The 16,200-nt window shown below is 34.9% G+C and overlaps 1 protein-coding gene across 1 annotated transcript in view; it reads right to left on the bottom strand.

Moving 5' to 3' along the window:
* QDPR (quinoid dihydropteridine reductase) overlaps nt 1-16,200 on the bottom strand; it is a 71,530-nt gene that overhangs the window by 42,810 nt on the left and 12,520 nt on the right. The window contains exons 4-5 of the mRNA XM_053704112.1: nt 15,490-15,630; nt 1,007-1,115 (exon numbers count right to left, since the gene is read on the bottom strand). Of these exons, the coding sequence (XP_053560087.1) occupies nt 1,007-1,115; nt 15,490-15,630 (250 nt within the window). The remainder of the gene's footprint in view (nt 1-1,006; nt 1,116-15,489; nt 15,631-16,200) is intronic.

Here is a 16,200-nt window from a genome sequence, read left to right as displayed (position 1 = left end):
TATTTTTTTTAAATCATTTTTTTTAGTGGGTAATTTTAAAAGGGTATTAGATTCACAACACTATCCCCCATATGTTTATAATACATAATTAGCTTTTGCAATGTGACTTCATAATATATATTTTCACCCATTTTTCCTGCAATTTATCTTTGAGTGTTAAACTAGTCTCAAAGGGACTGAAGTGCATAGTTGTTGTTTTTTTACACCAAAGCTTCTCAGGACGTTTGTCCTTGGACTGCAAACAAATGGAAATCCTGGCATCTAAAAATTTGTCAAGCACTGCTTGAATATATGTGTGTGAGAGAGAAAGTAAGTGTGTGTTGGCTGAAGGAGTGGGGGGAAACCAAAAAGGTACATAGTATACTTAAATAGAAAAACTAAATACTGGTAGAAAAGCCTTTATCCAAACTGATCGAGACTGGAAAAGGTTTTCAAAATATTTTGGATTTTGAAATATTTGTAAATTTGCATCTGTAAAATAAGACAAGTGTAAAAATCTTATGTCATTTAGGCAATATTTACATGTCATTATACAGTTTATAATGCAACCTAAAGTGTTATATAATTTGTATTACTTTTGTATACATAGTACCATCATAGTGATAGAACAGTACTGTAATCGGAAAGGGAACTGTTGTTGCATTCAATAAATATAGATCAGCATTTGCATTTTAGAACACAAAAAAAACAAAGATTCAGGCAGAGAAGTTTGTGATTTACTTGTGGGGAATTATGTTAGTTTTAAATCATTTAAAAAAAAAAAAAAAGTTTGGATTTTGGAATCATTCTGGATTTGGGGATCTGTACCTGTAACAATGATTTATAAAACAAAAAAATCTCTAGAAAATCTTATATTCCATATTTTCACAGCAATTTTCCTGTAGAAGGTGAACATTTTTATACTACCATTACCTCCCATAAGCACATTTACCAACGTAAGCCACACACTCTCTCTCTTAAAATCACAGTGATTTTAAAGCCTAACTCTTTACTCTGTAATACTTACGGCAGTATGGCCACAGCAGAAGAATTAACAGGCAAACCACTCTTCTCGCTTCCAAGACTCTGACATAGCTGATGAACAGCTGCTTTTGCCATGCCATAGGCAACCATTCCTAAAGCAGATAAAACAATATACTATTAACAGAACTATTATGTACCATATCAGTAATGGGTATTATACAACACTTCATGTTGATAGCTTCTACCTTTAGATGTTCACATACAATAATATTTATACTAACTGATAAACCGATAGCATAACATTCAGGTACTGCCTATTGACTTCTTGGATTAGATAGAACTTTAAGAAATATTTGGGCAATTTCAACGCTTCCTTCCATAGCCCATTTTCCTTTTGTTAGCTTAATTTTACATATCCCTCAAAAAGACCCTATTCAGAATGAATGTAAAAGAGCATTAAAATGTCTGGGTGGCTTCTCATGACACCAATTCTACATTGTAGAAAATTATTTAGCTTTAGATATTATCCTTATTTTTTCTTACACTCTAATGTCGATGTAGTATTCAGGTAATCTGATCAATACCCATAATGCCCATATGATTGACAGGGTGGGGCAGTCTGCAAGACCTTTCTTCCAAAAGCTGACAGTGAAAGAAGCAGATATATTGAACTAATAAAATAATGGTGAGCCAGTGGATAGACCAAGCTCTTACAGAGTACACATTTGCCTTGAAAGAAGGAGATTTATTCATTTACTCCGTCTTCAAGAGGACAGCAAACTGAATCCAGACAAAGAAAATAAAGGGATTATAAAACAGTGCTAAATTACTCATAAATAAGACATATTTTGATTAATAAAAATAAGAATAAAACAAACATATTTTTAGCCGAAAACAAAGCTTAGTTTTATTTTTAACCCCTTCCCACCATTAGGACATTCCATGCCGTCCTAACTGCACTGGGCTTTAGCGCCGTTAGGACAGCATGGAACGTCCTAGCCATTTGGCTGTCCTGAAGCCATAGGGGCTTGCTAAATGGGATTGTGGGCTGGAGGGCGTGCCTAGCGTCATAGGCACTCCCCCCAGACCCAATCCCATCATTTAAATCACGCGATCGCATGAAAGATCACGCAATTTCAATTTTTACTTATTTGTTTACATCGGAACTTTGTCCGGTCAGGAAGGGGTTAAAATAACTTTTTTTTACCACTTGGATGTCACCAACGACAGTTTAAACTGTATATAAGGGGGATACTGCACTCTAATATATTTTAAAACAGTCTAAGGTCATTCATATATTTATTTAAAGGGACAGTATACACCAATTTTCATGTAACTGCATGTAATAGACATTACTATAAAGAATAATATGCACAGATACTGATCTAAAAATTCAGTATAACACCTTTTAAAAACTTACTTCGAAGCTCCAAGTTTAGCGCTGTTGATTAGGTTACAGGAACACCCATGTAAAGTGGCTAAATTGAAAACACTACCCCTCCCCCCACCCCCTTCTTTGCATATGAAAAGACAGATTATAAAAACAGAAGCCAGCAGTAGACTGGAAAAGCGCGTCTACTTCTGACACTGAAGGGCTTGGTTAGGAGTCTGAAAATCTACAGAATGTTATTAAAAAATATAAGTAAAACTAAACATTGTTACAAAACCACTCCCAGATGGGCTATATAAATGGATAATCTACATAACATTTATGCAAAGAAAAATTTGGTGTCTAATGGCCCTTTAAGAAATTGCTTAATAGGGAGACTTTTAGCAATTTTTGTGACTATTTTTACTGAAATTCTGGGAGCTATATTTAATTGTTTAACTATACCTGTTCTATCAAAATGAAACTAAGCTCCTTCTATAGCGGGAGCTGAAATTATCGCTATTCTATCTATCATGATAAGGCAGAATTATTACGAACCAATTCAGAACCTAGGAGTAAGCCAAAAGTTTAAAAAATAGGGAGACTATACTCCCAACATGTGTGCCTATGACACGCATTCAAACATCACGCTTCTTTAGAGGGGTCGCCCCACTTGAACCCCCCAGGCGGAGGCAAAAAAAACATAGTGGACATGGGGGAATTACAGTGCAGCGTATATGTGTGATTAGGAACACCTACTATGGGCTTAGTGTGACTTAGTAACCCCCCAGCAGCAGTTACAGGCAATCAGCGCTCATCGAGATTTGCTGCCTGTAATCTGTGCATGCTGGCGATTAAATGATCACATTCCTTTCAAACATATGGAGTGTGATTACATAATTGTGAGCATGCGCAGGTAGAGGTAGCAAATCTCGTAGGACACCAGCCAGAAATTACTACTGGATTTGAGCATGCGCAATTTGAACGATTTTACCACTTTCTCTCAATAGTGTAGCGCTGTGTGACAGCATTTGCCTCTAATTGTCACAGTATGTGATTAATGATTGTTTATGTTGGGGGTCAGAGAAGCAGTCACGAGTTAAAAACGGAATTTAGGGAACTCAACCTGCTTTACACTTTAGTGACTGATTTCCTCAAGTGCTGAGTTTAGCTCGTGACTATCTTTTTGCAAGCACCAGTTTATAAAGGTATTTTAATATAGTGTTATTTCTTCTTAATCAATGGATACATTTTAGTAATTCAGAATCTAATAATTTATAAATAACCATTATTACATAGAACACAAATGAACATTAATATACAGTAATTTATTAAAATCATATATTTAAAGGGCCATGATACCCAAATGTTGAAACACTTGAAAGTGATGCAGCATAGCTGTAAAAACCTGACTAGAAAATATCACCTGAACATCTCTATGTAAAAAAGAAAGATATTTTACCTCAAAAATTCCTCAGTAGCCACATCCCATTGTAAAGGACTTCTAAGCTTACGTGCACACTCATCTTATTTCCCTATTCAGTTTAAGGAAGTTTTCTATGAAATCTCATGAGAGTAAAGTGAAATCTCATAAGATCACAGTAAAAGAGTTCAGGACCTCAGCACTGTTGATGCTGATTGGCTGCTGTTCATTTCTTCATACTTTTTTTTTTTACCTGCAGCTGGGCAGCAGCTGAAGTATATAATTTTTTTTTTTACACAGAACTTACTCTGCTGAGCTGAGGAAATTGTGAGGTATAATATCTTCCTTTTTTACATAGAGATGCTCAGCTTTTTACAGTTATACTGCATCAGTTTCAAGTGATTTAGCATATGAGTATTATGTCCCTTTAAATTGATTTTTATTTTTAAATTTAAAAACAAAATGTAGATATATGTATATTATGAATGTATACAACTATTATTAAATAGTATGGCTATTTATTGATTTAGAACACTAGATTTGAATTTTTATTTTGATGAATTTAATATTTTAAAATGTTATTTTTTGAAATGTCTAATGTAATTGATTTATCTTATTGGCTAGTTAGTCTAAGGAAATATTTAAGTGTGCCAAAGTTTTCTTGCCTTTATCTATTGTTTCATCAGTATTTCCATTTTTGTTTATTGTTTAAATTACAATATAAAGTTATAATCATCTATATATTGCAATGCCCGTTAAATACTAGGAGCGATTCAGTCTACATGTGGTTCATATTTACTTATAGCAGCACAGCTCTGTGACCCTCTCTGCAATAGATAGAGCTAGTCTGATCCTCTGAGAATGCTGAAGCTGGGACGGAGACGTAAGTGGCTACGTCTGCTAAACTAAGCAAGTGCATCGCTGAGAATAAGCGCCATTCTCCTACCCAGGTAAACTCGCGTGATAGTACTGGTATAATGAGTCCTAAAGGGGGGTTGGAAAATAAAGCAAAGTTTGCACATATATCTAGCAAAAATGTCAAAAATCCAACAAAGTGCAAAAATTTATTTTAGTGTCACTTTTTTCATTATCTTTTTTCAGTGTGTGATAATATTTGTGTGATTTTTTTTATTTTTTTTTTAAATTGTCATTTTCAAAATAAACTTTTTACGTTTTACTTTTAAGCACTCAAATCAAATCATCTTCTTAAAAATTTATAATCCTAAATTCATCAGTAAAAATTGAAAATTAGTATTAGTATATTATATAAGTAATGTGTCATTTTGTATAATCTTTCCTTTATACACAAAGAAAAAAAGGAATAAAGATAAATGTTAGATATTAAGCCTATTTACAACTATTCACAATTATTATTCCAGAGAAGTGTGGCAACTGATTTTACTAGTGTATGCAAACATTTTACCCTTGCAAAAAGAAAAAAAAACTATAAAAAAACAAACAAAAAAAACCAAAACACATGCACAGATAGGGCTGGGTCACATCACTTCGCAGCAAGAATCTTATTGCCACCATGTGCGGTTTCCACACAAATTATGTCAGTAAATAAGTCCCCAACAGCCTCATTGCAACATCCAGAAATGAATAGCAACAGCTATAAAAAAATATGTGGCCTATCACTTAGCCTACACAAACGCCTTTTATTTTGCCAGGTCAAGGCAACTGTAAAGCCCTTATACTTGCTAGGGATGGGCGAATGTGTTTATATTCGAATTTAAATGTTAGAACAAATGTTATTGTAGACATTCAATTTACATAATCGAATGTTGATAAGAACGACTATTCTTAATTATTCTATAATCGAATGCGAATTACAGTTTTCAAATGTCACTTTTGATTTTGAATGTTCATAATTAGATCAAAATGTACACATTTGAAATTTCGAATATAACATAACATTTAATACTAATACAGAAGTTCAATAGTTAATGTGGTAGGGAATTTAGTAAATAGATACAATATATCAATTTGAATGCTTCTATTTTGAATATTGCATAATTTGTATATTGCATTTAAACAAAGCATTAGAAATACTATTACATTAAATGAACGTTAGAATGTTATACAAATATTCAAAACGAAGAACGTGTTAAAATTTGTTTCTTTTTTCGATTGTTTTAAAACAATCACCCATCCTTAAAGGATTACTTTCTGTTATAATTTTTAAGCTAAACAACTAACATATTAAAGTTAATAAACATTAATTAAAACCTACTGACCTATATTTTCTCCAAAACGAAGTTTCATAACGTTCTAAAAGTTATATCTTTTATTCGCCGATGATGTCACGTTATCCTGCCCACTATTTTCAGCACTGAGTGTTCAAAATACTTAAACCACTAACTTTGTGTTTAAAGCGCCATTTTGAAACCTAGGTATTGTAAACGGATTGGTACAGAGCAAAGGATACCCACGGAGTGGGTTTGGAAAACAATTAAATTTGCAGACAAGATTTCTGATATACGGTAGAGATATGTTAATGAAATGCTATTGATAAAAAGCGTATTTGGGGTAGTTAGTTAGTAACAGGCATAGAAAATATTTACTTACAGTAGCCCTTTAATACTAGTTGCAAAGTAGCTTAAAGGGACACTAAACCCAAATTTGTTCTATAGAGCATGCAATTTTTAGCAACTTTCTAATTTACTCCTATTATCATTTTTTCTTCATTCTCTTGCTATCTTTATTTGAAAAGCAAAAATGTAAGTTTAGAAGCCGGACCATTTTTTGGTTAACAACCTGGGTTGTGCTTGCTGATTGTTGGCTAAATGCTGTCCAGATTCTGAACCAAAAATTTGCTGTCTCCTTAGCTTAGGTGCCTTCTTTTTCAAATAAAGATAACAAGAGAACGAAGAATAATTAATAGGAGTAAATTAGAAAGTTGCTTACAATTGCATGCACTATCTGAATCATGAAGAACAAATTTGGGCTTAGTGTCCCTTTAAAGCTTAATACAGGGAATATTAAAAAAAAAAATAAGATGATTCCCCACATTATGTTACCTCTGATACTCATATTATATAGGTACTATTGAATACTATATAGGTACATCTTTGTACCCTATGAATCCCCCCAACCCTACCACCACAACTAACCCTAACTGTAAGGGGTTATTTTGTGAGGGACCAAATCAATCACCCAGATATTATCGTATCAGACAAGGAATAGGACAGTGAGCCTTCCAACTGCAATATAGATCTACACTGCTTGCAAAAATAAAAAGTCAATATAAATAAAAGGGAACTCCAGAGTAGGTCCAGACAAACAGCAAGGAAGAGGATCATGAGGAAAGGAAAGGCTGAAGACAGACAACACTGGAATATGGTTTAATGCAGCAACACATGAGGTTAACTGGTACCTGTAGGATATAGATGCCAGTGGTATTTGCACATAGGGTCAGATGCTCCTTCTCAGGCTGATCATGGTCCCCAGCCATAAGGAGTCATTAGCGACATGTCACACAGCCACTAAATAAATTATTTCAATGTAACAGCAGCTACTAGGACTCATCTGCAGCAGTATTTTTTGTAGCATGGTCACATAGGCTTAAACGGACATTTAACACATTTTTATTTTGTTCATGAATCAGGTACAGCATAACATTTTAAACAAATTTGCAATTTGCTTCCAGTGTTCTCCCCATGACTTTTTTTTAGAAGGTGCATCACCCAGTTGATTTTACTCACCACCCCACTAACATTTTAGCCAATATTCAGCTAAAATTATCCAGAATTAACAATGTTCAATTTTGTTAATGCTCACATTATCATTAAATATAGTTCTATTAAATTATGCAATTAATTTGTGCTTTGGATAGCAGAAAATTACATAATATTAGAAAATATTACACTCAGCTACTTTATAATGCAACCTGTCTGGCAACATTTTCTGCGGAGAACATGGACATCCTATTATTAAAATTTGCTTCATTCTGCTGGTATCCTTTATTGAAGGAGCAGCAATGCACTACTGGGAGCTAGCTAAATACATCATGTGAGCCAAAGAAACGAGGTGTATATGTGCAGACACTTAGCAGCTAGCTACCAGTAGTGCATGAAGGTGCATCACCCAGTTGATTTTACTCACCACCCCACTAACATTTTAGCCAATATTCAGCTAAAATTATCCAGAATTAACAATGTTCCATTTTGTTAATGCTCACATTATCATTAAATATAGTTCTATTAAATTATGCAATTAATTTGTGCTTTGGATAGCAGAAAATTACATAATATTAGAAAATATTACACTCAGCTACTTTATAATGCAACCTGTCTGGCAACATTTTCTGCGGAGAACATGGACATCCTATTATTAAAATTTGCTTCATTCTGCTGGTATCCTTTATTGAAGGAGCAGCAATGCACTACTGGGAGCTAGCTAAATACATCATGTGAGCCAAATAAACGAGGTGTATATGTGCAGACACTTAGCAGCTAGCTACCAGTAGTGCATGACTGCTCCTGATACTACATTAGGTATAATTTTCAACTAAGGATACCAAGAGAAAGAAGCAAATTAGATAACAGAAGTAAATAGGAAGGATATTAATACTGTATACAGTACTCTTAATCTTAAACAAATAAAAAAAATGGGTTCCATGTCCCTTTGAGTTCCAAATCGTTATACCAATAAATTATCTTGAATTGTCCTTCCATAAAATAAAACTTATATTAAGAATACACTTAATTTGTACTTACTCAGAGAAGCCAGGGTCTGTGTGCCCTCGCCATAACAACAAACACAATATGACTAGTGGTTGTTGCCATCTGATCATTATTAATATAGCAAAACATAGGAACAATAAGAATATGAATATACTTATTTAGTTAGTAGGGGATAGGGGTTACTTGAAACTCCAAAACACTGACACATTTGCCTTTGCTAAGACAATTAACTGGCTGAAGGGAATTAGTTTCCTCTTTCAAATGAGGGGGGGTCTCTTGTCCCTCTAGTTCAGGGTTTGTGAACCGTTTAGAGGATGTGTGCCCACACTAGCAATACACTATTATAAAAAATAAATTCCTTAAGTGCCCAGAAAAGCTGATTTTTTATTGAAAAGTACATTGAAGAAAACATTTACCTTTTCCCCCTTACATGTATCAACAATCAGAACCATATTGCTCATATATAACATGGATAGATTAATAAGAAAAATAATTTACAAGGTATTTCAATTGTAGCCAATAAAACTACGCAGTAGTGATACCCCCAGAGGAAGGGTTCCGCCTTGTGCCATAGGTTCACCTTCACCATAAGAGGAGGAAAGGGCTCCATTAGAGACAATAGGGAGACTCCCTTCTTTTAAAGCAAATAACCCAGGAGACAACCTACACAGGGATCTAGATGTTCTGATAGTCTACAACACTTCCACCTAGAGTTAGGGCTGCGCAGGAACTGACACTTAAAGGAATATTCTGGTCAAAATTTAAATGCACATAGATGAATTACATATTTGAATATAAACATATTTGCAATATACATTAAGGGTTAGATTTATTAAAGCGGAGGAGTACAGGGGCACGTATACGCGCCCCTGTACGCCTCAGCTCGATTGTGGCGGGGCAAAATTACCCGCAGGTATTCGCCATTGCACACGAGCGCAATTTTGCGCTCGTGTGCAATCCCGCCCCCTGCCTGAGCACAGCCAATCACGCGCGGGCAGGAGCTGTCAATCTCCTCGGTCTGACTAAACCAAGGAGATTGAATTTCGCCACATTAGAGGTGGCAAAGAGGTTAGGGAAGCGGCGGTCTGGTGACCTCTGCTTGATAAATGACGGCGAGCAAGTTCTTGAGAGAACTTGCAGCCGTAGGGCTTTCATAAATCTAGCCCTAAGTGGCAAAAATGCATCTGGTAAAAGTTATCAGTGCTTTAGTGTTAGCATTTCTCTCTGCACGTGCATGTGAAGCATAGCTAGATATTCTCAGTGCACCAGCATTTTAAATACTGCAGCTGCTCAGAGCACCAGTGGGGCTTGCATCATGTCAGCAATTAACAAATTGAGCTATTACCAGATGGCACAAGCACCTTAGGAACTCAGAGCAAGTGCTGTGTTTAAAATGCTGGTGCACGGTGCATATTTAAATACACATTTGAAACAGCTATAGCTTTTATTAGAAGCATTTTTGCTAATACATTTATATTACAGAAATGCTTATATTCAAAGCTGAACTGCATCCAAGCGGATTCCAATTTTGGCTGGAATGTCCCTTTAAGGAAAACTTGCTTTTATTAGGCTTTTATCCTCCTTGGTATGTATGGATTATGAAAGGAGGAATATTTGCACTAAGTATCAAACTGGCATTATTTGCAAAGAATCGATTAGTGTTGCCAAAGAATATAACATTAAAAGACACTCAATACAATTCACAAACAACAAACATTGCAATGGGAAGATGTGTAGGTAGTGTGCAGCCCACGTGAGTATGTAAAATGGCCCGCGACTCTAATTAGTTTGACACTTCTGTTCTAAACGTTTATAATAAGAGCACCACTCAACACAATAGAATTATCAATAAATGCATAGTAAAAAGAGAATGGTAAAGCACTCTATTTCAAATTAGTAGATTTTTTTTCTGACAAATATCAGTTACATTTTTCTTCCTAAAATATCATGTGACAGCCATCAGTCAATCACACAATGCATATCTGTATATTCTTTGAATTTTGCACATGCTCGGTAAGAGCTGGTGCCTCAGAATGTGTGCATATAAAAAAAACTGTGCATATTTAGATAATGGAAGTGAATTGGAAAGTTGTTTAAAATTGTGTGCTCTATCAGAATCATGAAAGTTTAATTGTGACTTAACTGTCCTTTTAATATCTAGGAGTCAGAATTTACAACAAAAATGACTAATATGTATTAATGGCTGGAGCAATGAGCAGGTATGACTTGATTGACATACAGGGAAAGCTATATCCAGACCACAACACATTCACACCATCTACTGTACATAACACCTGTGTTTTTCCCCTGCCCATTTTGACTATATCCGCAGGTATCCCTCACTCAGCCTAAGCCTCCCAAAAATGTAAGAAGGCAAGAAATAAAGAATTCCAGATTTTAGCTACTCTCTGTCACAGTCTTTTCCAGGGTGCCCAGATCTATCAAGCCCTATAGTAGGGTATTAAGAAAATGGCTGCATTAACCAGATCTAACGTTTTGCAGAGTACAAAAGGGATAATAAATGTATAAACCTGTAATGAGAAGAAGAGGAAGATGCAGGTCTTTCACCATTCCTGGGCAAGTATTTCCATGAATGAACACCATTTTTTGTAACTGTATATTTCTAGAAATATTCACTTTTAGGTAATATATATACATTCATGGGGTTAAATAGGATCTCTGAAATTGTTAACCCCGGAGACTTAAATGATGGCATTTTTCTGTCACAAAATGATATGTTGCCATTTGGCAATTTTTGGTTTGAAGTAGCCATAAGGTTTTAAACAAATGTTTGGAATATACACATTTAGGTGACAAAGCATTCTTATTTATCCATGTTTACCAACAGCTGATTTGCTGTTTGAACTACTCTTGTAAAAATTTAACTTTCGTGATTCAGATAGGGCATGTCATTTTAAACAACTTTCCAATTTACTTTTATCATCAAATTTGCTTTGTTCTCTAGGTATTTTTTGTTGAAAGCTAAACCTTGGTAGGCTCATATGCTAATTTCTAAGCCCTTGAAAGTCGCCTCTTAACGCAGTGCATTTTGACAGCTAAACAGAGCTAGAACATTGTGCTCACTTCTGTGGAGTTATTTATCATCACTGATTGGCTAAACTGAAAGTCTGTCAAAAGAACTGAAATAAGGGGGTGGTCTGCAGAGCCTTAGATACAAGGTAATCACAGGTAAAGAGTGTATTAATATGACAGTGTTGTTTATGCAATAACTATCTTTTTAAACAATACAAATTCTTTCAGTGGGACAATACATTTTTATAAAAATATATTACATTATACACTATTATTGCATTAGAATAAAAAAATAGTTAAAAAAAGGCATTACATGAAAGATTAATTTGTTTGGAAAAAAAAATACACTGTATACAATATATAGTTTTCCTGTTTGTTTACGCTCAGGAATAAAGTCCAAATAGAACCACAGCAAAATTGTGTAAATCTGTCAGCTATCCAGGGGTAGAAAACATTTTTCAGACCCTTGGCAATGAAGTTGAAAAACCATTCCCTTGACCCCTTGGTTGCCAGAGAGGACTGCAACATACAGTCAAGTACTGATAAACTCTCAGGCAGTCATGAATTTTTTTTCAAAAACTTTTTTGTTTTTGTTTTTTTAAACATGCAAATTAAATTGTTTTTGAAAACCTAAAATTAATATCAAATGTTCCTTCTCCACTTCCTGTTTTTCAGGGACTTCAAGTCTCCAGTCGGCATAGTTTCCCCAAATTAAATTAATTTTCATTTAGGTTTCAGTTTTAATGATCTAATTAAAATATGGTCAAGCGTCTGTATAACTACTTTTTGCAACAACTGTGGTCTGCTGAAATAACAATTGTCATATGTTTAAGGAAAAAACTAAAAAACAAACAAAAGAGAAATGTTTCAGATTTCTCCCCATATAGAAAGAGACTTGTGGTTGCCATAATTAAGGCTTGAATACATACAGGAAAATACGCAATTTCGCTTGAATACAAACAAAATTACATAAATTACCAGGCTAGACAACTTTGTCCAGATCTAAAATTTCAGTTAGTTCTTTGTTCTGTTTAAGATCAACTGATGATTAAAAGTCTACATATAGGGGGCGGAGCCTACAGCTGTTGTGGAGGGACATGTTTGTGGGGAGCTCCTGATTCTTGCCGGTATTTTAGGGGGACATGATACCAAATGTTGAAGCATATGAAAGTGATGCAGCATAGCTGTAAAAAACCGACTAGAAAATATTAAAAAAAAAAAAAGATATTTTACCTCAAATTTCCCTACTGTAAATAGACTTTAAGCACCCAGTCAGGATACTTGTCCTAGGACAAGCTAGGGAATGTGCATCTGGCATGTGCAGGCAGTCATGTTATTTTCCTATTCAGTTTAACTAAGTTCTATGAAATCTCATGAGAATTGAGTGAAATATCATGAGATCAAAGCAAAGGCAAAACATTGCTTCAGCACTCCTGGTGCGGATTGGCTTTTTTTATTTGGGGGGGTTAAACTTGCAGCTGGACAATAGCTAAAGTATAACTGTTTACAAAACACTTACTCTGGTGAGCTGAAGAAATTTTGGAGGTAAAATATCTTCCTTTTTTACATAGGGATGCTCAGGTGATATTTTCATATCAGTGTTTTTACAGCTATGCTGCATCACTTTCAAGTGATTTAGCATATATGAGTATTACGTCCCTTTAAGCTTTACTTACTAAAGCTGAGTTTTTGGTTGGGGTACCCTGGGAAGCCCTAGGGGGAGTTTGTGAGTACTTTTCAGTGCTGCACTATTACTTTCCTTAGCAGAAATACATTTTACATTTTCAAGTTACTTCACTGAGCGAGGATATCAAGATGGCAACCATGTGGGACACAGAGGTGTTGCAGGTCTTTGACGCGCATTTTGCTAAATTGGAAAGCTTATTATTTGGAGCATTTCAGTCATTGTTTCCCAGCAGATATGGAAATACATCCTGTATGTTGGATGCCTGAAGGGTGCAATGAGGCAGAGCTCACTGGCCGTGAAGATAAAATGACCAGCTCAGACACCCTGCACACAATTAGAGATATCGTCATACAGAAGGATGCCTCAACTTTCAAGATAAAGGAAGTCCAGCAGGCCGATCTGTGTGAACCTCAGCTTACATCAGTCAGAATCTAAGTGTGTGTTTACATATCGTAACTTGTACTCTACCCTAAGCCCTGCACAGAATATGTCACAGACATTAGAGTTTCAGACCAGCAATAGAGTAAGACGAGCAGAGCATAACATTACAAGATGCTCTGTGTTTAAATATACAGGACCTCTACAAGATGTATACTTAAAGCAAATACAGTTCTTGTCACTTATTTACGTATCCAACCAAATTATGGAGGGGTGTTAGGTAACGGCTCTGTGGTGACACAGATTAGGTGGCTTCCCTTTAACGGTTCTGTTTAGGACAACCTTGTGAGTTTTAAAAGTGTATCACCAGCTTTCTCACTTGTCCCGGTCATACAAGGGAAATGCACTAACATATTTGACCCTTAAGTTTGCCAATTTTGATGGACTATTGTATGTGGTTCTGGGCTCGATCTTGAGTGTGCTAGATACAAGATTCCTCTTTAGGGCCGTCGTCCCTGAATCATAAGATTAAAGGTTTTCATTACTAAACCATGGTTAAATAACCGTCAATTTATAACCATGTTATGTCTTTGATTTGTGTCAGTTTATAACGGTTATGTTATTTATCTGTGCTTAAAATGGCTTAGCAACTTGTTTGCGTCATATCTTTGCTTATAAATTTTAAGGGACATAATCTCTCCTTTTATTTTTATTCACTTTAGCAAATCTGTCATTTCTAAGGGGTCGCTATGCCAAACAGCTGAGCCATTAAACTCTAGTTGTATTACCGTTAGCAACTTTTGCTTCAGGCTTGATCAGTTTCTGCAAACTGGTTACTGAATATGTAGGAATAATTTGGTCAGATCCACATGACTTCCAATATTTTATAATACTGATTTCTTTCATTTTTATATAGCAAAGCCATATATTCCTTATGCATAGTAATAATACTGAGAACATTTATATGAATACTGATGGATTGCAGCATATAATGGTTACCAGCAGTATGTGTTAGTCACAGAGACTATTAGTAAGCACATGTGCAGTTTCCAGTTAATAGACTATGGTTTAATTTCTGTAAAAGATCCCCACTCTAAGATCTGTATTTGTACAGAGCTTAAAGTGGGGATCTTTTAAAGGAATCAATCTGGCTATGAAAATATCCAATGGGAACGAGCAGCTGCTTACTTACACATTTTGATCCTCACAAAGGAAATTAATGCACATCCCTATAAATAATGTGGAGTTCAGTCATATATACATAAGGGTATATATAGTATACATAAGGGTGTATATATAGTATACATAAGGGTATATATAGTATACATAAGGGTGTATATATAGTATACATAAGGGTATATATATAGTATACATAAGGGTGTATATATAGTATACATAAGGGTATATATAGTATACATAAGGGTATATATAGTATACATAAGGGTGTGTATATAGTATACATAAGGGTGTATATAGTATACATAAGGGTGTGTATATAGTATACATAAGGGTGTATATATAGTATACATAAGGGTGTATATATAGTATACATAAGGGTATATATAGTATACATAAGGGTGTGTATATAGTATACATAAGGGTGTATATATAGTATACATAAGGGTATATATAGTATACATAAGGGTGTATATATAGTATACATAAGGGTATATATAGTATACATAAGGGTGTATATATAGTATACATAAGGGTATATATAGTATACATAAGGGTGTGTATATAGTATACATAAGGGTGTATATATAGTATACATAAGGGTATATATAGTATACATAAGGGTGTATATATAGTATACATAAGGGTGGATATATAGTATATATAGTATACATAAGGGTATATAGTATACATAAGGATGAATGTAAGCATGCAGCTAATTTGGTACAAAGCTGCGACATCAGTATACAGAAGAATAATGGCCTTTGTACTGTACCTGGCGTTTCAGACAATCCTGCCTTAGCCCCAGCTAATGTAAGCAGACCTCCCTCCTTCAGATGTTTAGAAGCAAGGTGACTGGAAATAGCGGATGTCCATACACTCTGTTTCCACATCTGATCGCAGCTCTTGTAAAATGCTGTAAGATGAAAATAAATATAGCAAGTAACAGATTTTGCATATGAAGTTATAGATCAGCAAGTCTAAGGTACGTGTAGAATGAACAGACTTAATTTGCACATACTAAGAATACAGATGAACTGTGCAGTTACTGTTAATAAAAATACACATTTTGTGCAGCGTTAAGATTTCAGATGCATGGATGATGCAGATATTATGGTTTTATTTATATCACAGGACATCAATTTCACAAGACCAATACAGGGACTGCTAATTGTCCACAGTTCATTCCAGACTGCCTAGCAACGTCCCCATTCTCAAAGATCCAGCTGATAGGATAGAAACAATGGATTTGTGCTTCTAAGCAGCCTATCAATATCACCATACAGCAGGAGAAGGTCATGGGTTATTTAAAGGGACAGTACACTGTAAAATTGTTTTTCCATAAATGTATTTTAAATGACTTGTTATACCAACTGCAGAGGATAAAATATTTGAGAAATTGCATTTTCGGGTTTATTTGTGTATATGAAGTAGCTGGTTTTGTGCTTTGAAACCACAGCCTATTACAATGGGTTGAGCTTCAGGT

Source organism: Bombina bombina, chromosome 2, assembly GCF_027579735.1.
Source record: "Bombina bombina isolate aBomBom1 chromosome 2, aBomBom1.pri, whole genome shotgun sequence".
Taxonomy (NCBI): Eukaryota; Metazoa; Chordata; class Amphibia; order Anura; family Bombinatoridae; genus Bombina; species Bombina bombina.
Note: the sequence above shows the minus strand (reverse complement) of the source record. Positions and strands in the feature narration are given on the sequence as shown.